The sequence below is a fragment of the Prionailurus viverrinus genome, chromosome B4 (genome assembly GCF_022837055.1).
Source record: "Prionailurus viverrinus isolate Anna chromosome B4, UM_Priviv_1.0, whole genome shotgun sequence".
Lineage (NCBI taxonomy): Eukaryota > Metazoa > Chordata > Mammalia > Carnivora > Felidae > Prionailurus > Prionailurus viverrinus.
The window spans coordinates 134,149,968-134,171,713 of record NC_062567.1 but is presented as its reverse complement, the minus strand read 5'-3'; the positions used below and the strand labels follow the sequence as shown (position 1 = coordinate 134,171,713).

Here is a 21,746-nt window from a genome sequence, read left to right as displayed (position 1 = left end):
AATCTCAACCAAAATCTAAACAAACACCTCAAACTTCTGGGGGATGTAAGTGAGATAGGAGGCACAAATAAAGACCTCTCTATAGAGGTCTATAGACCGTCTCTATAGAGACGAGGGACAGTGTGGACTGTCCGTTACAAAGGAATTATCTACTGTCTATAAGAACTCATTACGTCACAGCTCTGTTTAAAAACCACCTCCTATGTGCTCAGTGTGACATTAAGTTTTAAAAAGGCAAGATAAAAATTATACAATAGTACAATCCCAACTTACAGAAAGCGAAAAATAATACTAAAAGAAAACAGACCAAAATAGAATTATTGTTACTCTCGGGGCGCCTAGGGGGTGCAGTTGGTTAACTGTCCAACTTCGGCTCAGGTCATGATCTCATAGTTCGTAGGTTCGAGCCCCGTGTCGGGCTCTGTGCTGACAGCTCAGAGTCCGGAGCCTGTTTAGGATTCTGTGTCTCTCTAGCTCTCGGCCCCTCCCCTGCCTGCTCGCGCTCTCTCTCTCTCTCTCTCTCTCTCTCTCTCAAAAATAAGTACACATTTAAAAAAGTAATAAAACATGGGGCGCCTGGGTGGCACAGTCGGTTAAGCATCCGACTTCAGCCAGGTCACGATCTCGCGGCCCGTGAGTTCGAGCCCCGCGTCAGGCTCTGGGCTGATGGCTCGGAGCCTGGAGCCTGTTTCCGATTCTGTGTCTCCCTCTCTCTCTGCCCCTCCCCCGTTCATGCTCTGTCTCTCTCTGTCCCAAAAATAAATTAAAAACGTTGAAAAAAAAAAAAGTAATAAAACAAAAATAAAACAAAACTTCATTTTGTTCAAAAATAAAACAAAAAATCATATTCTTCACAGGGTTCTTTAGATGCAAACAGTGAAACATTAAAATGTAGCTTTTGAACAATTTCTCATGACTTGGTGAATGGTTTATTCCAAAATTTCTTTAAAACTTTTTAAAAAGCAGGGAGAACACAGGGGCACCTGTTTTGGCTCAGTCAGTGAAGTATGCAACTTTTGATCTTGGGGTTGTAAGTTCGAGCCCCATGTTGGGTATAGGCATTACTTAAAACGAAAGTCTTTTTTTTTTTTTTTTTTTTTTTAATGTTTGCTTATTTTTGGTAGAAAGAACACAACGGGGGGTAGGAGAAGAGAGAGGGAAACACAGAATCGGAAGCAGGCTCCAGGCTCTGAGCTGTCAGCATGGAGCTCGATGTGGGGCTGGAACCCACAGACCATGAGATCATGACCTTAGCTGAAGTTGGTCGCCCAACCAACTGGGCTACCCAAGGGCCCCAAAACTAAAATCTTTAAGGGGCACCTGGGTGGCTCAGTCGGCTAAGTGTCCGACTTCGGCTCAGGTCATGATCTCATGGTTCATGGGTTGGAACCAGGTGCTGGCAGCTCGGAGCCTGGAGCCTGCTTCAGATTCTGGGTCTCCCTCTCTCTCTGCCCTCCCCCCATTCATGCTCTGTCTCTCCATCTCTCTCAAAGATAAACATTAAACAAATAAATAAATAAAATCTTTAAAACAAAATGCAAAACAATTAAAAGCAGAGAGACCACAAAAGCGTATGCAAATTATAGTATGTTGACAACATAATGTGCACGTGAACACACGCACGCACACACACGCACACACACACACACACACACACACACGCACAAGCACACAAGCACACGTCCACAAATAACACACTGGAAGGAAATAATTCCAAATGTTAACTCTGCTGATCCCCGAGCAGGATTTTTTTTTTTTACTTCCTTAAATGTCTATATTTATGTTTCTGCAATGCATGTGAACTATATTCGCTCATGCTCAGAAGGGGATATAAGATTTTTAATACTATGAAGTAAGTTAACTCCCTCCCCATCAAAAAAGCAAAACCTATTCAGCATGAGGTATGTTGGATATGTTGAAGTTAACTTAAACATAAAAACTGAAATAAAATTTAAAATATTCCCTCTCCCAAATGGTTAAGGTTCTCTAAAAGAACTTCTAAGAAACCAACCAAAAAGAGCCAAAGGAAAGCATGTGCAAGATACCCACTCGCTCATTACTCCTTACCTGTCGGCAATGCTTGAGGGCTTATCGCCAATGGGCACCAACATCCCACCCCAGAGAGATGCGGAAAACACCTGCAGAAACAGACACACAGCCGTTTTCTTCCGCGCCCCTTCCCGGCGACGAGCCCCCGGGGCTGGAAACCACACCAAGATCTGGCCACGAGCAGGTGCAGAGCTCTGCGCTGGGGGCTACACGCCGGGAACATCTGGCTTGGTGACAGTCTTTTGTGGATACTCTGAAACCCTGCCACTTCCAATTTCAAACAAGACACGGGAACACAAGCAAACCCCAAGCCCAAAGCCCCAGCAGGGCGTGGCTTCCAGGGCTTTGATTCCAGGAGGGGTGAGGCTGAGCGAGGTGGGAGACACGCCCCACGCGGCCAGGGGACGGCGCCTTTACACGTGTCCTGATCTCTAGCGGGCCCTTCGGGCCCCCAGCAGCGTTCCCCGCTTCCTACGGGTGCCCATTCACCCTGACGGTGACACCAAACTGGGCCTCCCTCCCGGAGGAAACCAGTTTCACCTTCACGGCGGTGCCCAAAGCCCTCTGCCGCCTGGTCCAACCTCTGTCCTCCCTGTGCTCTCCCTCCTCCTCCCCGTCTGGCCCCGGCAGACCCTGGCTCATCCTGGAACAGGCCCCACCCAGCTCGTGCCCAGACAGCCCGTGGCTGGCTCCCCTGCTCTGCCCTGGGTTCTGCTGCCTCACCCAGGATGCCTTCCCAGACTATCTTACAGAAGACAGCACCCACTTGGGGCCGCTTTCTCTGTACTCTGTGGTCTCATTCCTCAGGACGCTCGCCGCCTGCTAAATTGCACACACACTCGGACCTGCTTGCGGGTCTCCCTTCACTAGAACGTGAGGGGGCAGGAGCCGCGTTCTACTTCCTGAGGTACTTTCGGTGCCCAGACGGTGCTGGGCAGCCGATACAGATGTGCTGGGTGAGGGGTGGTGATGAGTGACACCTGGAGACAAGCACAGGTGCTGTGAGCACCGAGCAGGAGCCCCGACCTGGCCCGGGGGTCAGAGGAGGCCTGCAGGAGGTGAGCCCGTGCCAAACTGTTCACAAGGCTGGGACGAGAGGCCAGCCAACAGCAGAAAGAAGGGACCCCAGCAGAAGACAAAGTACCAGCGCCTAGACGTAAAAGATCCTCGTCCTTCTGGGAGACGGGACGTAAGTTTAGCAGAGCCAAAGTACGGGGAGGAGGGGACAGAGACGGGACCACAGACTGCGTGCCCCGTCAACAGCACGCCCTTCACGCAGGACAGCGGTGCCCCACGGCTTGCATTTCAGAAAGACCAGCACGTCTGCGGTGTGGAGGAGAAGGGGGAGCAGACATGGCCCAGAAAAGGACATCCCTGCCAAGGCGGGAAAGAGCGGCATGGCATTTGAGTGACACTGAGCGGCCAGAAGAGGCGGGACCTGGCGCCTGGTGGCCTTCAGGGCGAGGGCTCTGAGCGGTCAGGGCAGTCAAGGGCAGCTGGGCGGACAGGTGTGTGAGCCGGTGGACTCGGGAGCCCGGGTCAGGTACAGATTTGGGAGGGAGGGAAGAGCTGGTTTCAGACGCGTCGAATTTGAAGCGTCTGCGAGGAGGAACACAGTCAAAAGGCCTGGCAGCACATGACGCCGGGGGCGGGAGGGAGGACTGTGCCCAGCTCTGGGAGCACGGCACAAGGACGGAGCTGCAGCCCCAGGCGGGACGAGACGCCCCAGGGACCGTGGCTGCGTAGGACCTCTCGCCGAGAATCCGGGGGCAGTGTGACAGGCCACGACAGGACTCCACCAAGAGGAAATGGAGCGAGACCATTGAAACGACGGCACGCAGTGATGACGATGTCGCGGGCTGTGGCAAGGCCCGGGGAGGGGCCCCGGAGCCGCTCACTGAACTGGACAACAGCGAGGCCACCGGACCAGCAGCAGCAAGGGAAAGGCAGGAAGGAAATTCAAGGGGTGATGAGCCCAGGCCTGGCCAGGGGCAGTGATAAGGGACCTCAGAAACAGACCGGTGTATCATTTCATCCATGCTGGCTCCTCACCCCTCACCCCGAGTTTTACGGTAGCAAAGAGCACAGGTCGGGGGAAGGGAGGGCAGGGCACAGAGAGCCGTCCCCAGTCCCCGGGGCTCTGGGAGGACGGGAGAACACGTCAGGGGCTCCTGTGCCTCGGTCAGAATCCGGTCGCTTACTCCCCATTCCTGAGCAAGTCAGGAGAAACCAGACCAAACTGGATTAAAGATCTAGAAAAGAAATTCCCAGAAGTGCCCAGAGCCCTGCAGACTCAGCAAAATAAGGTGAAGACTCAGAATTTCTATGGAAGTGACCTTAGGAGGGAAAGGAGGCACATTCCTCTGTCCTCCGTACATGTTCCCACGACGGCCCCGAGCCGACAAACGGGGAAGCTGCTCTCCTGGGTCCCGCATAAAATGGCTGATGGGTTCCTTATAAAGAGAAGAAGGATCGCTTCTCCCCAGAGTTTCCTCAACCCTGGCTAGGTTGAAAAGGTCAAGCACGAATGTTCTGCGCTTGTGGTCTGGGTCACGCCTTCACTACCTCGGACCTGAGCTCCTGACAACAAATGCGGGGGACAAAAATGCAGGTGGCCGTTCCGGCTGGACACTCACCGAGTCGAATATGAGCTGTTTATTCAACTGAAGCTCGAAATCTTCTTTGATGAAGCTCACGTCCCCTCCGGTGTAGCCGGCCAGTTCCTGTGGGCGAATAACCCGCAGGTCAAAACGGAGCAGGCAGACTTAGGCCCAGGCTTCGACACCACGTCACCGCGAGGGCTCTTTAATTTTGTTGTTTTGTACTTCTAAACGGGCAAGAGACTGCTTCTGTCTGTGTCCTAGAAGCTCGATTCTAGTTGTTCTAGAAGGCACCGGGGGACTGTCAGAAACGGAGAGGCCTCAAACTTAGCGAACAGCTGCACGGTGACTCCGCACGTGAGCAAGAAAGACCGGCAGCCCGGCTCGTTCCGCCCAACCAGCGTTTGGAAAACGGAACTTGCCCATCGTGTACATTCGGCCCGCCCCAGAAAAAAATCTGATTTCTCGCTGGTCCTCTCATCCCGAAGGCCAGGCGGACAACCAGGGTGCCACCCGGCCGGCATCCACAGTCTCTGCCTTGAGGTGTCTAACCAGTGCCAAGGGACTCATTCAGCCCACTCACAACCCTCCTCCCGGACTAGGAAGTGACCCCAGCCCCAAGGCCAGAACCCCACCCCCACTCCGTCTGTGGACGCAGGACACGGCACTATGGGGAACGGGTCCAGAGCCGACACCCCCTCCAGCCGTTCTAGAACAATCTCCATAATTAAAGGAAGGCGCGCCATATAGAGAATGTGCCTCCCGTGTGGGGCTCTCTCCCCTCCCGGGTCACCGGCCAGCAGGTCCCACGCTGCGAAGGAAGGGTACCTGGTTAACTTTCAGCAAAGCACCTCTCCTGGGCATGATGGAGGAATTCCGGGAGTCGATGACCATCGCGTGCTGGAAGAGACGTGCGGGCGCGTCGGGCGACAAGGAGCGCTCTCTGAGCACCAACCTCAGACTGGACTCCCGGCCGCACCCCCTCGCCCTATCACGTCACTTCGTCGTCAGAAAATCCCTCTGGGAAAGCAGCACCTCGTCCCTATCTCACAGCTGGGGGGGCCCACAGGGTGGGGCAGACCTCTCAAGGAGCTTGCCCCTGACCTGAGTGACCTCCGCCAGCTTCCGGCTACACCCCAGGACCGGCTCTCAGGCACACCTTTGCTGGCACCACTGACGGTACCCACGGTAACAGGGGCGGTGCCACCAGCCGCCCAACCCACGGCCCTCCTCGGTCCCCGGTGCCGTGGAGACTACCCTCCCAACGCCTGCGAACCGCAGTGGGACAGGGGAGCCCTTACCGAAAGAGAGGACTTCAGCGAGTGCCCGCTTTCCTTCCGCACGGCGAAGGACGCCGCCCTCGAGAGGCAGCCCAGCTCCCGCCACACGCCGTCCCACTTGACCGTGTGGCTGGTCTTCCAAATGGGAAACTGTAAGCACACATGGGGAGTCGTCCCCAGTCGGGCCTCAGGAGGAGGCGTCGTCACACGGCCAACCAGTTAAATACCTAAGATGCATTATTTTGAATGGTGGGCAGGAAGGGCAGCGGGAGGGGATAAAGCGGGGACACTGCTCAAAGCGTGCCCCGGGGAGGAGACGGGCCGCCTGTGTGAGGGCCGCACTCAGCTCTGTAACCCACGGGCCTCTTTTCCGGCTCTAGGATGGCTTGACCTGGCCCCACCCGACCCTCCCAGCCCCGGATCCCAAGCCAGGCCGGGGGACGGCAGTGACCCACATCGGCCGGCGAGAAGAGGGAGACGGAGGCGCTGCTGAGTGAAGAGCGTCCTTCCTGCGGCCAAAGGCCTGAGCCAAGTGAACCCGGGGCGAGTGGGACCTGCCTCTCGCCCCGACCCTCCGGCCCCCGGGTCAGGCCCACCTACGTTCCCATCTCTGAGACGCCCAGGTTGTTTGTGAGCAGTGAACGCTGGCTGGTGGCCTCGGTGCGACGATGAGGTGACTCTTACGAGGAAACCAGGTCACCTCACACTCCCTGGAGCGAGTCAGGCGCTGGGCACCCTCTCGGGCCTCGCTCAGGGTGAGAACGCGGGGCACCCGCGTCAACTCGATCTCTTATCAAGCACCCACCAGGCGCCGCGTCAGGTGTTGGCGAAGCAGAGAAGATACAGGCCAGCCTTGCTCACCTGCCATTTCTGCCCTTAGGGCCGCACGAGACTCCGCTGCTCCCCCAAAATGCCTGAGGCAGGTGTACTGCTGGCCTAAATCATTTCTTCCAAAACTTATAAGGCAGCTCGCCCCAAGAGAAACACAACTGCCCACAGAAGACACATTTTATGTTTCGGTGTGCACAGTCAGGAGGACGAGGCAGAGGCCAGATGGTGCCTCTCGTCTCCCGCAGTGAGCCCCACCCTGCGTTGGCACCAAGAGCGCACCATGCCTCCAGGAGCTCGTCTCTCAACCCCAGGGCTGCCAGCCACAAGTGCCCTCTGTCCCTCTTCTCCCTGTTCCCCTCCCCCACGGCCTATTCCAACAGAGCTTCCACCTCTGCTATTTCCTGTGGATAAAGGAGGTATTTCTAAGAATCTGCTATTTAGAAAAGGCTTAGAACAAAGGGATAAAGGGGGACAGAGGAGAAGGATGGGGAGAAAGCCTGCAGTCCCTGGCACACTGCCGATGGCCTCCGGAGAGGGCAGCATCGGCCGGGGTTGGGGGGGGGCCTTCCCCACCCTGCACAGGACGGGAAGGAGTCTGAAGGCTACTCCTGTCACACAGGGCAGGTGGCCACACGGAGAACGGAAAACGGAGCTACAAATGCTCACGTCGCGTCCTGAGCCAGTGGCCGCCGGTCCGCCTCCGTGCCGGGGGCCTCCCCGACCCTGGTCTGTCTGCGAGGCTGAGGAGCCCGAGTGGCCAGCGTCCCCCGTGCCGACAAGGGCCGAGCGGCACAGCAGCGCTCGAGCCCCGGGGGTGACGGCAGGGCTCCGGCAGGGGCTCTCAGACCAGAACCGCCAGGGAGCAGGCGGGCAGACGCCCCAAGATGCTGGTTCGGCAGGCAGGCGGGCCCAGAAACTTGCATTTCTAACCAGCTCACAGGCGAGGCCATGCTGCTGGTCTCAAGGCCACCCCTGGAGAACTGCTTTCACTCGGCACCGCGTGCCGACTTTCCTCACTAACCGAAGCCCGACCAGGAGGGGAGGAGGCGGCACGAGTGTAAAAAGGAAGGGAAAGAGGGCAGGTCGTCAGGAAGCCAAAAAGTGGTCCGACGGCAGGGATGCCACCTGCTGCGCCTCGCCGCGTCCTGCTGGAAGCGCCCTTCAGGGCAAACCGGCGAGGGAGGCCCTCGGTAACCTGACGCGACCCTGCCGGCTCTCAGAAGCTGTCAGCCTCAGCACATCCGCGGAAGGATGAGCACACGGCCCCACGGGAAGCCAGGAGCACAGCCGCCATGACGGAGCCGGGCCACTCTCTGACCCCCGGCAGTCCAAGCGTGGCCCGTGGCGAGGCACCCGGCCGGGAAAGCAGCCGACAGCAGAGGGCCAAGGAGAGAGGGTGACCCCCGCCGCGACGCGCACGCTGCGAGAGCCAGCCCGCTGCCAGGCCTGCCGGCCCCCTGCCCACCCCCGGCCCGCCCCCACTTGCTGACTTTGGCAGTCAGCTACGCAGGCGCCTGGTCCCCCACGCAAGCGCACGAAAGGGAAGGGCGGGAGGTCACTCACGCTGTACTCGGCCGACACCCCTCTGTCCGTCTCCCGCAGTGAGCTCCAAGGGAACTGGCCGGTGACTTTATACAAGTTTACAGAGAAACTAGGAGACAACGGGACAGAGCTTTAACAGCTGAAACAGGGATTATAACTTGTACACATCTAAATCAACAGACTTAAAAATACACTTCTGGGGTTCATTTTCAGGAGGAAAGGTACGGCATGCTGTGACAGGGCAGAAGCGTCGGCCGATCCTGTCAAGTGTCTTTTCGCAACCAAGGCCTCTACTTTAACTCTTAAACCAGCCAAGCCACCGTACTCAACGATCTATTTGGCTTCCTACTTTCTTTCGAAGTTTCCAGGCCGTGGTTTGAAGAAGGACAGGCCATACGAAGTTTCTTTCGTTCCGTAGGAAAACTGAAAAGTCACCTTTTCTGCACGACCTAGAAGATTAGGGAGTTTGAGGCCAAGCACCTAAGAGGAACAGAAAGACAGCGGTGGTTTAAACGGGAGGAATGGCAACTGTTAAGAAGAACTCTGCCAAGGGGTCCTCCTAAACACAGGACAAAAATGCAGACTGAACGGCTTGCCTTTCATCTGGAATTGCTTTTACTCATCAAAACATGCCTTTACTGGGGGCGCCTGGGTGGCTCAGTCGGTGAAGCGTCCGACTTCAGCCCAGGTCATGATCTCACGGTCCGTGGGTTCGAGCCCTGCGTCGGGCTCTGTGCTGACGGCTCGGAGCCTGGAGCCTGCTTCGACTTCTATGTGTCCCTCTCTCTCTGTCCCTCCCCTGCTCATGCTCTGTCTGTCTCTCCTTCAGAAATAAACGTTAAAAAAGAAAAAACAAACATGCTGAGTGCATGTGCTCCCCACATACGCCTGATGACGACAGACAGGCCCCACTTGCTAACTGCGAAGCCAGGGAATCAGGAGAATTTGAACTAGAAAACTTAATACAAACACTCCCCAAATCGTCCCTAATGAACCACTGACGTTACTATTGTTGTCAAACAATCTATAACGTACTCTGGTCGGGATGGGTGAAGCAGGTGAGGGGCACCGGGGGTCCGGTGCGTGGGGCTGCTGAATCGCCACCTCGAGTGCCCACGCTAATGTAGCACGGCATGTTAATTAATTGGAAGCATAATTAAATTAAAAACGACAACATACTATGATCAATTCTAGGAAGATCGCTGAGAATCCACGCGTTAGCCCGCAGAGACGGCGGTGTGTGACAGAGTCTTAAACCCACCCTCAGTTTTGAGAACGGGCACAGTTTCAAAGCTCCTAAGTGAAAGTTCCACCGCGAGGAAGTACATCATACCATACTGCCTTCATTGTTCCCAACCATGGTGTTGTAACTGCCCGTCAGTCTCCGCAGTTCGGTTACTTCAAAGGTAACGTCCAACCCGTTTGGAAGGGCGTCATCACCTAAGTGAACGAGAAATACTGGTCAGTAGGACAGCTAGAACCTGAGGTTTCACGTAGGTCCCACTGCTAACAAGGAGACAGAGCCTTCTGAAGTCAGCGTGCTTTACGATCTCCGGAAAACACACCCTCTATCTTAAAGTTTGAGAACGCTCCAACACAAAAATCACAATGCACTCCTACACCTGAAAAGCTGTGTCTGGCTCCTGTGGCAGAAGAGACCAGAAACAGTCAGACTTTGCTACAAGGAGGGAACGATAAGCAGCAGGATTTGTTTCAGCACACGTCATGTGCGGAGGGCATTTGCTGAGGGGTCCTTGAAAACACGTGGGGCCTCCATGCAACTGACATTAAATGCAGAATTCCTGTGACCAGAGGGACTGCGGCAACCCCGAAGGAGGAGCAAGCAGTTCAGCACAAATTAAGAGGCAACTGTCCTCGTCCTTCTGAGAAGCCAGGGGTGCGGTGCCTGCAGCTGCCTCGACGCCCGCCATGTGCCCCAGGGTGCCAGGGAGCAGGGCCGAGCTCTGCAAGGCCTGGGGGCCGCTCACAGAAGGGCAGGACCCACCCTGCCACCCTGGCTGGGCAGCGGCCACATGTGGTGAGCTGCCTAAACACTGGCTCCTGGATCCTCAGACACAGGCCAGGGTGCAGCCTTGGCACCATTTTTTTTTTTCTTTAAATCAATAGACTTCACTGTTGCGAGAGGCATTAGGTTTATAGAAAAATCAGGCAGAAAGTATAGACAGTCCCCGTAGAGCCACCCCCACCCCGACACACTTCTGTCTCCGATCATCTTGCATCGGTGTGGGACGTCTGTCACAAGTCACACGTCAATAGCGAGACATCAGGAGGAAATACAGGGAGATCTGCACGGTCCGTTCTCGGTGCTGTCCATCCTAGAGGGTCTGACAGATGGTTGATGTCGAGCACCCCCGCCACAGAACCACGCAGAACAGTTCACTGCCCTAATCGTTCTTTTTCACAACTTCCTGGGTAATTCTAGCGGGCAGCTGGGGCGGAGAACCCGACAGAAGCGCCCCCATGGACCACATGCACGTCACGTTTACGACAGGCAGGAGAACGCAAAGGCTACAAGCTGCCAACAAGACCTGCCAGGGGGAGAGCACTCTGGAGCAGCAGCAAGGGCCACTTGGGTCACTGGGGCAACTTAAACCTCTCTGAGCCCTGGCTTCCTTATCTGGAAACACGTTTCCTGCAACAACACTAGCCCCGGGCCCAGGTTCTGGTGAGGACGGAGCTGGACGCACGCGGAGGGCAGAGCCTCGCCCGGGGCTCTCCCCGAGGGCACAGAGGAGCTGGCCGCCCTGGCCCTGCTCCTGCTCCATCGGACTGGAAGGTCTGCCGCTGGACTCACCCTGGTACCCAGCACAGGGCCTGCCCGAAGCAGGTGCTCACCGGTCAAAGAAGAAACGTTGACTAGGCTGACAGCCTCGTACAATGTCAGACGGCAAACGAGCAAATGAGCAAAAACGAAAAAAGTGAGATCTTGATTCCTGGCGCCCTCCTGTTTAAAGCACATGTGTAGGTGGAACCTGGCTGCCAAGAGCCCGTTCGGACACCTGCTGGGCTGGGCTACCCCGAACGAAGCCTGGCCCCCTTCCTCGCGATCCTTCTCAGAACGCCTGCACCATCTACAGGTTCAGACGACAGTACCTTCAAAGTTCACCAGTCTTCCCTCAGCCTGACATAAAACTCACCACCATCATCCCAGTTACTCCCCTGGGACGGCTAACTACCTATGTGCTCGATACACCTCCAGGAGCAGTCTACGTCTGGCCACACGTACAGCTTTCGTGGTCCCGCAGGATGGGCGGGAGGGGAAGTCAGAGACACTAGGCCAACAACAGGTAGGTACCTTGACATGTGTCGATCAAAACATCCACTTGTCTAAATATTCCCAGGCGAAGCAATTTCTCCCGGGCTTCGTGAGATTTGCGCATCACCTGTGAGAGAAGGAAAAGAGACTTATCTTCCTCCAGTGGCCAGGACGGAGGTTCAGTGCTTGGTGCCGAGCCACCAAGAAGAGAGCCCCGCTGAGACGGGACGCGTGAGGGGACGGACGAAGCACTGGAGGACGACGGCCAGGTATTTCACCCGGCAGGTGGGCACGAGTTCCACAAAAGAGCTCTCCACGCAGCGTCAAAAATGAAAGGTGCAGAAACACAGCGGTTATCACAGAAAGGCTGCACAAGGAGCCCCAGCCCTGCCACCTCTGCAGAGTGAGCCCGGGGCCGGCGGGGGAGGGGATACCTACCTTTCAGCTCAATGCCCTGGGGACCATCACACTGTGCTTATGTATTACCTTAATCTCTGTTTTCAATGTTTCTCTCTTTATTTTTGAGATTGCACGTGCTTGTCAGGGGGGCCAGAGTGGGAGACAGAGAATCCTAAGCAGGCTCCAGGCTGTCAGGGCAGAGCCCAACTTTAGTCTTTTTTTTTTTTTTTTTTTTTTAACATTTATTCATTTTTGAGAGTGAGAGAGACAGACCATGAGAGGGGAGGGGCAGAGAGAGAGAGAGACACAGAATCCGAAGCAGGCTCCAGGCTGTCAGGGTAGAGCCCAACTTTAGTCTTTTTTTTTTTTAACGGCAATTTTTTTTTTCTTTTTAACATTTATTCATTTTTGAGAGTGAGAGAGACAGACCATGAGCAGGGGAGGGGCAGAGAGAGAGAGAGAAACACAGAATCTGAAGCAGGCTCCAGGCTCTGAGCTGTCAGCAGAGGGCCCGACTCGGGGCTTCAACTCACAGACTGTGAGATCATGACCTGAGCTGAAGTTGCTTAACCGACTGAGCCACCCAGGCGCCCCTTAATAGCAATTTCCTTAAGGTGAGAAAGGCCAAACAGCTGGGTACTGATGTGGGGAACAAAGGCAAAAAGGAAATGTAGATAGAACTAAATTTCCTTACCACCTGCAGCGCACTGACAAACCCCTGAGGCAGGCAGAGTAGAACATTCCTCCAGGAGCTCCCTAAGGTCTCAATGTTAATGCTTTGCTGGAGGGAAAAGCCACCTTAGCTTGACCGCAGCCAGGCCTCCAGTATCTTAGGAATCCTCTTTAGCATCTGAAAGTCCTTTTGGAAACCTCCCCCAACTCCCCCAGTATGTAACCAGTCACTCCTCACAATCCTGGGGCAGCTCTTTCTGCCCACGGCTCCTTGTCCCCACGCTTTAATAAAACCACCTTTTTGCACCCACGACATCTCAAGAATTCTCTCTTGGCCAACAGCTCCGAACCCCAACAGTTTCCCACATCAGGTACTGACGGGCCACCTGGAGGAGGCTGTTGGGTGACTCTGCCCGGACATGTCCAATGTGGTTCCAAGGGCCGAGAAGGACAGAAGGCGCCCTCCAGGGAGAGGACCGGAGATGCTGACATCCAGGACAGAGACCAGGGGATAAACGGAGCCAAGGCCGCAAGGTGACAGCAGGAGTGGCTAACAGCGGAGCACCCACCACACGTGGGAGCACACTGGAGCACCGAGCGGGGTGCCAGGGAGAGAGCCAGCCGAGGTGCCTACGACAACGCTGGCGGGCGGCGAAGAACACGGGACGGACCAGCCTCTGAGGCAGGAGGGACCAGAGGCGAGGGCGCGTGCAAACACACGTTAGGTTTGCGGGAGGCACTCGGGGGGAATGGGGAGGCTCAGCCTGGGCGCACCAAGGCTCCCCTTCAGGGTGGGGGGCAAGGTCATGCGCAGAGAGGCTGGGGCGCAGCTCAGTGGTTTGAGACAGACGTGGAGGTTCCTCGGGAGGGAATGGGAAACAGGGCCAAGCGGAGAGAACTTGCCTCAATAAGGTTTTTCGCCTTAAAAACATCTCCGATTTCACATATGATGAGATCATCTTTGGTTCTTCCGAGTCCATCAAAATGAACGTGTTGAACGACCACCTAAATGTGACAAAGGGACACTGATTGTCATTTTTTTTTGTTTTCAATGCCGTTTTGGTTTTTTTCCAATTGCAGTGGAGATAACATACAGTGTTATATGAGTTTCAGGTGTATAGTGTGATTCAACACTTCCACACATTATGTTGTGCTCCCCACAGTAAGTGCCCTCTTAACTCCTTCACCTATTTCCACACATCCCCCCCCACCAACCTCCCCTCTGGTGACCATCAGTGTGCTCTCCATGGTTAAGAGTCTGTTTCTTGGGGCGCCTGGGTGGCTCAGTCGGTGAAGCATCCCACTCCGGCTCAGGTCATGATCTCACGGTTTGTGAGTTCGAGCCCCACGTCGGGCTCTGTGCTGACAGCTCAGAGCCTGGAGCCTGCTTCGGACTCTGTGCCTCTCTGACTCTCCACCCATCCCTTGCCCACAACTCTGTCAAAAATAAACAAACTTAAAAAAAAAAAACAAAAAACCCTGTTTCTTGGTTTGTCTCTTTTTGTTCATTTTGCAAATTCCACATACAAGTGAAATCATGTGGTATTTGTCTTTCTCTGACTTACCTCACTTAGGGTTATACTCTCTAGTTCTATCCACGTCCTTGTAAATGTCAAGGTTTCATTCTTGTTGCCTGAGTAATATTCCAGTGTGTATGTGTGTGTGTGTGTCCATCTGTTGATGGACATTTGGGCTCCTTCCATAATTTGGCTACTGTAAATAATACTGCAGTAAATGTAGGGGTGCATGTATCCCTTAGAATCAGTGTTTTTGTGTTTTGGAGGTAAATACCCAGTAGTGCAATTGCTAGATTATAGGTTAGTTCTGTTTTTAACTTTTCGAGGAAGCACCATGCTGTTTTCCACAGTGGCTGCACCAAGCTGCATTCCTACCAACAGTGCATGAGGGTTCCTTTTTCTCCACATCCTTGCTAACACCTATTATTTCTTCTGTGTGTGATTCTAGGCATTCTGATAGACGTGAGATGATATCGCAACGTGGTTTTCATGTGCGTTTCCCTATAATGAGTGATGTGGAGCATCTTTTCATGTGTCTGTTGGCCATCTGGATGTCTTCCTTGGATGTCTGTTCATGTCTTCTGCCCATTTTCTAATTGGATTGTCTCTTTCTGGTGTTCAGTTATATAAGTTCTTTGTCCATTTTGGATCCTAACCCTTCATTTGCAAATATGTACTCCCATTCCGTAGGTTCTCTTTTCATTCTGTTGAGGGTATCCTTTGCTGTGCAGAAGCTTTTTATTTTGATGCAGCCCCAACAGTTTATTTTTGCTTTTGTTTCCCTTGCCCCAGGCGACCCATCTAGAAAAAAGTTGCTACTGCTGATGTCAGAGAAATTACCGCCTGTGCTCTCTTCTAGGATTTTTATGGTTTCGGGTCTCACATTTAGGTCTTTAATCCATTTTGAGTTTCTTTTTTGTGTATGGTGAAAGACAGTGGTCCAGTTTCATTCTTTTGCACGTAGTTGTAAAAGGACACCGATTATTAGGTATGAGACACAACAAGAGATCAAGGCTAAAGACAAATGTCTGAAAAGTCAGTCAAGGATTTTTTTTCAAGTTTAATGATCCACACTTCTTCATTCCAGACTTTATTTATTTTCCTGCTTTTTTAGAACAACTGGTCATCTGAACCTATATTTTGCCAGGTGTTTACTTCCTGTGACTGAGACTTACAAGGTCTCTGTAGCCAGATGATCGCTGATGCTATGACCTCCAACTTAATGACTGCGCATCTTGCTAGAGCGCTTGTGCGCATTTCAAGAAGCGTGATACATGCTGGCTCAGAGCCTCTCGCCTCCCGGTCTGTAGATGCTTATTTAATTCATTTATTCAGTGACAGTGCACTGCACCGATTACCTACAAGCCAGGTTTTATTCTAAACATTGAGGATATAGTAGTGAACAGGACATAAATTCCTGAGTCAGTGGAGCTTACCTTCTAAAGGGGCTTGCAATAGACAAGTTTACAGTTTCGTAGATGGCAATGAGTAACAGAGAAATAAAGCAGAGATAATAGGGAATATTAAAGAAATGCATAACTGAGGGTAATCAGAATATTGCAAAAGGTCTTCGTCACATAATCACTGAAAACGTGCTTACACTTCTGCAGCTGGATTTAAATTTCAAAGGGAGCAAGGTTTAGGAAACGTTTCACTCTTTTTTCTGGACACAGTATAAACTTAATTATGATTTGGGTTTGTCCTTGAAATACTTAGTTTTTTGTTTTGTTTTTTTAAATAACATAAATATAAAAATGTCTGTCTAAACTTCCCCAGGTAGAATGCAAACTGGTGCAGCTGCTCTGGAAAATAGTGTGGAGGTTCCTCAAAAAATTAAAAATAGAACTACCCTATGACCCAGCAATAGCACTGCTAGGAATTTACCCAAGGGATACAGGAGTGTTGATGCACAGGGGCACTTGTACCCCAATGTTTATAAAAGCACTTTCAACAATAGCCAAATTATGGATAGAGCCTAAATGTCCATCAACTGACAAATGGATAAAGAAGATGTGGTTTATATATACAATGGAATACTACTTGGCAATGAGGAAGAATGAAATCTGGCCATTTGCAGCAACGTGGATGGAACTGGAGGGTATTATGCTAAGTGAAATAAGTCAGTCAGAAAAAGACAGATACCATATGTTTTCACTCATATGTGGATCTTGAGAAACTTAACAGAAGACCATGGGGGAGGGGAAGGGGGTAAAAAAAGTTACAGAGAGGGAGGGAGGCAAACGATAAGAGACTCTTAAATACTGAGAACAAACTGAGGGTTGATGGGGGGTGGGGGAGAGGGGAAAGTGGGTGATGGGCACTGAGGAGGGCACCTGTTGGGATGAACACTGCGTATTGTATGGAAACCAATTTGACAATAAAGTATATAAAATAAATAAATAAATAAAATAAATAAACTATTTCTCTAAAACCAGAAGCTATTTTTCTAGAAGTCACCAGCCTTTCCAAAACAGTTGGCTATAAACTCTTCTTCAATGAAGGCACTGAGACAGGTTAATCCTCTGTCTCCCTGGGGCTCTATGGAAGCCAATGTCTCTGGCAGTGACTTCATCAAGCACTTCAACAAAAACTCACATCTTTGTTTTCGAGAATCTCCTGTTTAGCCTCAGGTTCAACTTCAACAAACTCAGCTTCTTCTCCTAATGCCCCGAAATCAGGTCCATTGGCTGGAAGAGGCTCCAAACTCTGAAAGGGAGGGAGAAAACACAGTTAAATAAACTTACACAAAAACACAAAAATCTCTGGGGCGCCTGGGTGACTCAGTCAGCTAAGGGCCTGACTCTGGCTTTCGGCTCAGGTCACGATCTCACAGTTCAGGAGCTTGAGCCCCACGTCGGCTCCACAGTGATGGTGCGGAGCCTGCATGGGATTCTCTGTCTCTGCCCCTTTCCTCTCGTTCTCTCTCAAAATAAATAAATAAACTTAAAAAAAAAATTTTTTTTTTTAATCTTTTGAGTTTTGTCTTTAGATGGTGTTCCAGAAAGCTCGGTACTGTGTTTCCCTCTGTTGAGTGGAGGCTGGGGAGCACAGGGCAGACGTAAGTACTGCTGACGTACAAGCCCCGGATAGGCAGTGAGCCCTTGGTGGCCAGTGTATTACTCACGACTGTGTCACGAACTGAGGTCTATGCGACTATGGCTGTTTGGTTCTGTCTACCTAAGGCCCATCTCGAGAAAAAAGTAGTTCAAAATAAGACGCCACAAAGGCATTTATCAAAGATAAAACAAATTGTTTTGGTGTTACAGAAATTATCCTAATTTTTTTCATCCAGATTGGATACATCCTAGGATAGGATAACTACGTTGACAAACCAAGTTACTAAAACATATTTTTCCGCACCCTGAAAGTCTCATTCACACATTAAAAGGAGCTGCGTATGTTCACAAAATGTGCCAGAAAGCAGTCACTTGCTGCAATCTGAACTGACATCATCTCAAAAGCATTAAAGCAACTTCGAAATAAGAATTGCACAGGCTGTGCCTGGTATAGACTTCCAGGGGGCCATGATAATACAACAGAACGTTTAAGCGCACACACACGGTATTACATGTTTAATATGGGGACTTGCCTAAGTACGGGGACTCCCAGGCCCTCCCGGGTATGGATTCAGGGCCAGTGTGGCACTAGGCAAATGCACAAATTCGCAGATTTGGAGGAACACTGTCCTAACCAGTATCTGGCTGCTTCTTGCTCCCCCAATTCTCTACAAATAGGTGCTTTCAAAGCGCACAGAAGCGTTTGACTCTGCAGCGTGTGCCGCAATGGAGACTCTGGGACACTATCCCCTTTTCCCAGACACAAGACAGACTCTTGTCAGTACGTCCTTCCTCCAACACGTCACCGGTTCTCTGGAAAGGTAACGACCTGGCATGTCCTCTTTTCCACTCCTGCTCTAAAAGACTGCGATGGCCCTCAAGAGTGCCTGCAGATAGAGAATCCAACGAGATTCCTTAGCAGGGCGTGCGAGGGACCACCACCAGAAGGCCCACACCTGCTCCTCCAAGTTCAACCCCCACCACTCCCCTGACTCTTACGCGCACGTCTGCGCATACCTTGTTCTCTCGGCCCAGAATAACTTTCTCCCTAAAACGATCTGCCTTAAACGTCATCTATGTGAGCCAGGCTTCTTGGGGCAGAACCTGCCCTTCCCGTAGTGGGACACCTCTAGGTACTGGAAGTCTGTGTTACTGTCTGCTGAGCACCGGGCTAACAGCCGGGTATGTAGCAGTGAACAAGACAGACCAAGCCCTTGCCTCACAGTGGCGGAAGCGGGATATTTACATGAGTGAAAAGGGAAGACCACGCTGGACAAAGAACAGATCATTTATTTCATATCGTCATCTTTTCATTTTTGTTGTGCGATATTTTTTTTTAACGTTTATTCTTGAGGGAGGGGGAGAGAGAGAGAGAGAGAGAGAGAGAGAGAGAGACAGAGGGATAGGAGGAGGGGCAGAGAGAGAGGGAGACACAGGATCCCAAGCAGGCTCCAGGCTCTGAGCTGTCAGCACAGCACGCGGGGCTTGAACTCAAACTCACGAGACAGGAGATCACGACCCGAGCTGAAGTCAGACGTTTAACCGACCGAGCCACCCAGGTGCCCCTGTTGTGCAATATTTCAAAAAACTGAATCATTACTGTATTTCTCAAAATGTTAACTAATTGAAAAAGTAACTTTTTACCGGCACCATTTCACACATATGCTTCCTGTATTTTTTACACAGTGTAAAAAAGTATATTAAATTTGTGCAAACTTTGCAGAGTATATACTATGGTTAGGAACATATGCACGTAGTCACTCTATTCGATCTGAATGCTTAGCAAATACACACAAGGTGCATAGTCCATTATGAAAAAAAAAAAAAAAAATTCCATTACAGATCCTGAAATTTCAAAGCATGAAATATGGTCTACCAAAGATCTCCCACTCCCATTTATACCCTTTAATCAGAATTTCAAACTTTGGAGACACCTGGGTGGCCCAGTCAGTTGAGTGTCCGACTCTGGCCCAGGTCACGACCTCATGGTTTGTGAGTACGAGCCCCGTATCAGGTTCTGCACCCACAGAGCAGAACTTACCTGGAATTGTCTCTCTCCCTCTCTCTGCCCCTCCCCCACTTGTTCTCTCTCTCTCTCTCTCTCTGCCCCTCCCCCACGCGGACGGCGCACGCGCTCTCAAAAATAAATATTAAAAAATAAGAAAACAAAACTGATATTTATAGTAAACACCACCCGCCAAACATAAAATGCCTTCTCACTGCGAATCCTGACCGAAACGTCCAAATAACACTGGCCGGTGGCGTGTGCCGCTCAAATCAAAGAACATTTCTTGCCAACATACGAATCAAAGGAGCAGCAACGTCAGCGTCAAAGGAGCTCAATAAAAGCAAAGACTTTTGCCGCTGTTTTCTGAATCGCCAGCGCCTATGGCCATGCCAGGCACCTAGCAGACCACCGGTAAATGTTACGGTAATAAATGAGCCGAACGTTTACTTTGTGGGAGATGCTACGAGGGATGCGAACCAAGTCAGATGCGGCTCCTGTCGTAACATCTAGAAACTTAGACCGGGAAAGGGTAAGGCAAAAATCCAAAACAGCGCTCAGACGGGCGGCACAGGAACAGTATCAAGGAAGTCAGCGCGTCCAAATGAGGCCAGATAAGGAGGAGGGGTATGCAGCAAGTGGCCTGAACTGAGCTCTAGAAGATGGGACTGTGTCCCGGGGCTGCAGGGGGGGGAACGAGTGGGGGGGGGTGAGCCAGGAGCCGCGGAACAGCAAGTACAGGGCAACGAGTGTGTCAGCACAGCCACGGTGTTTCATTTGAACGCGTGATCTGTGAGGCCGAGTGAAGTCCATCTCCCAGGGCCAAGCCGAGGGGCCTGTGCGAAATACTTGGGGAAGCTCACGGCCAACTACGGGAAACTTCTGAGCAGGACCAGTGAAACCACCCGTGTCGTAGTATAAAAGTAACGTTGGGGGGCGCCTGGGTGGCGCAGTCGGTTAAGCGTCCGACTTCAGCCAGGTCACGATCTCACGGTCCGTGAGTTCGAGCCCCGCGTCAGGCTCTGGGCTGATGGCTCAGAGCCTGGAGCCTGTTTCCGATTCTGTGTCTCCCTCTCTCTCTGCCCCTCCCCCGTTCATGCTCTGTCTCTCTCTGTCCCAAAAATAAAAATTAAAAATGTTAAAAAAAAAAAAAAAAAAGTAACGTTGGAAGGCTGGGAGGTCTGAGTTTTGGAACATTCTGAGGCTCTAACAAGTGTGACCTGGGCCAAGTACTCATTCTCTGGCCCTCAGTTAAGATTAGGACCAAGGAGAGCAGTTTGGCCAGCAGGTAGGACGCACCAAGGACCCAAGGACCTTCACCTATCGTGTCTTAATTCTCGCAACAAACTGGAAAGTACTATTCCCGCCTCCACTTTAAAAGGGGTAACTAAAGCATGGAGAGGTTCTGTCTCTGCACCGTTAAGCAGGAGAAAGGCAGGCTTCTAGATGGGTCTGGGCCGGAGGTCTTCAAAGGATACTTGCTCTAGGGTCCACCGCGACCCCGGCAGGGGCTGAGCGGGAGCCTGCGGAAGGCGACCGGTAACCCGGCTCGGCTGAAGGTAGAGAAGTCAGGTGGTGCAGAGAAAGGCTTATTGCTCTGCTCCAGGTCACCACGGAAAGCTCGCTAGTCCCTTCGGGGCCACTGCCTCGCTGAGCGACCTTGGGCAAGTCACGTCCCTCCTCTGGGGCCCGGTCTCCTGCTCGGAGGTCTTTGCGGCCTCCTTCCACCCGGCCTGCAGGCCGCGCCGCCCCCGGCGCCCCCGCAACTGGGAGGAACCCCGGGCGCCGCGGCGAGAGCGTCTCCCCGCGGTGCCTGCCCAGAGGTCACGCGGCCCGCGGGTCGCTGGGCCTCTTACCCGGGCGTGCACTGTCCCCATGGCTCCCTTTCCGGCCGCCGCCTCGCAGAGCTACCCGGACCCGAACGCGGCACGGCTGGCGAGGGCAGAGGGCGGGCCCGCGGTGGCTGAGCCGTCAGTCAGTACGACGCCTACAAGCCCTCGGACGGGGAGCACTGGGGGCAGCCATGATAACCCGCCCCCCGGCTCACGGTCTTTCCGCTCATTGGTCCTTAAGAGCCCATGACCCGGATGTTCGCACGGACCTCGGGAAGTCCCGCGGCCTGGAGACCGCGCAAGCGCGGAGCCTCCCAAGACGCCCGTGTAGCTACTGGCGCGTGGGGCGCGGGTCGGAGTGAGGATCCCAGGCAGCGGGAGTCCGGAGTCGCCCCCGGGAAAGAGCAAACCCGCTGGTGGGTGCGCCGGGGCTTCAGCCAGGGTCCTCTCTTAGTCTTCCTGGCGCCCCGGCCCGGCGGATGCTGTGCGGGCCCCACGCTCCCGCGAACCGCCGAGGCTCGCCTCCCTTGGCCTCGGGGGTAGCACAGATCCGGGTCGGCGCCTGCCCCCCTCCGGCCGGCCGCCCGGGTCCTAACAGTCGCGGAAGCCCCCGAGGGCTGTCCCCGTTTGGTAAAGGGAAGGGGAGGGTCATACCGCGTCTCTGGATAGGAATCAGGGAGCGTGAC

At 53.0% G+C, this 21,746-nt stretch overlaps 1 protein-coding gene across 1 annotated transcript in view; it reads right to left on the bottom strand.

Moving 5' to 3' along the window:
• Nucleotides 1–21,258, bottom strand: part of SAMM50 (SAMM50 sorting and assembly machinery component) — a 34,182-nt gene extending 12,924 nt beyond the window's left edge. Inside the window, exons 1-11 of the mRNA XM_047866162.1 lie at nt 21,085–21,258; nt 16,763–16,873; nt 13,554–13,655; nt 11,619–11,706; nt 9,636–9,742; nt 8,652–8,782; nt 8,324–8,411; nt 5,951–6,079; nt 5,478–5,549; nt 4,686–4,772; nt 2,068–2,138 (exon numbers count right to left, since the gene is read on the bottom strand). Coding sequence (XP_047722118.1) covers nt 2,068–2,138; nt 4,686–4,772; nt 5,478–5,549; nt 5,951–6,079; nt 8,324–8,411; nt 8,652–8,782; nt 9,636–9,742; nt 11,619–11,706; nt 13,554–13,655; nt 16,763–16,873; nt 21,085–21,105 — 1,007 coding nt within the window. The 5' untranslated portion in view covers nt 21,106–21,258. The remainder of the gene's footprint in view (nt 1–2,067; nt 2,139–4,685; nt 4,773–5,477; nt 5,550–5,950; nt 6,080–8,323; nt 8,412–8,651; nt 8,783–9,635; nt 9,743–11,618; nt 11,707–13,553; nt 13,656–16,762; nt 16,874–21,084) is intronic.
• Nucleotides 21,259–21,746: the final 488 nt, after the last annotated feature.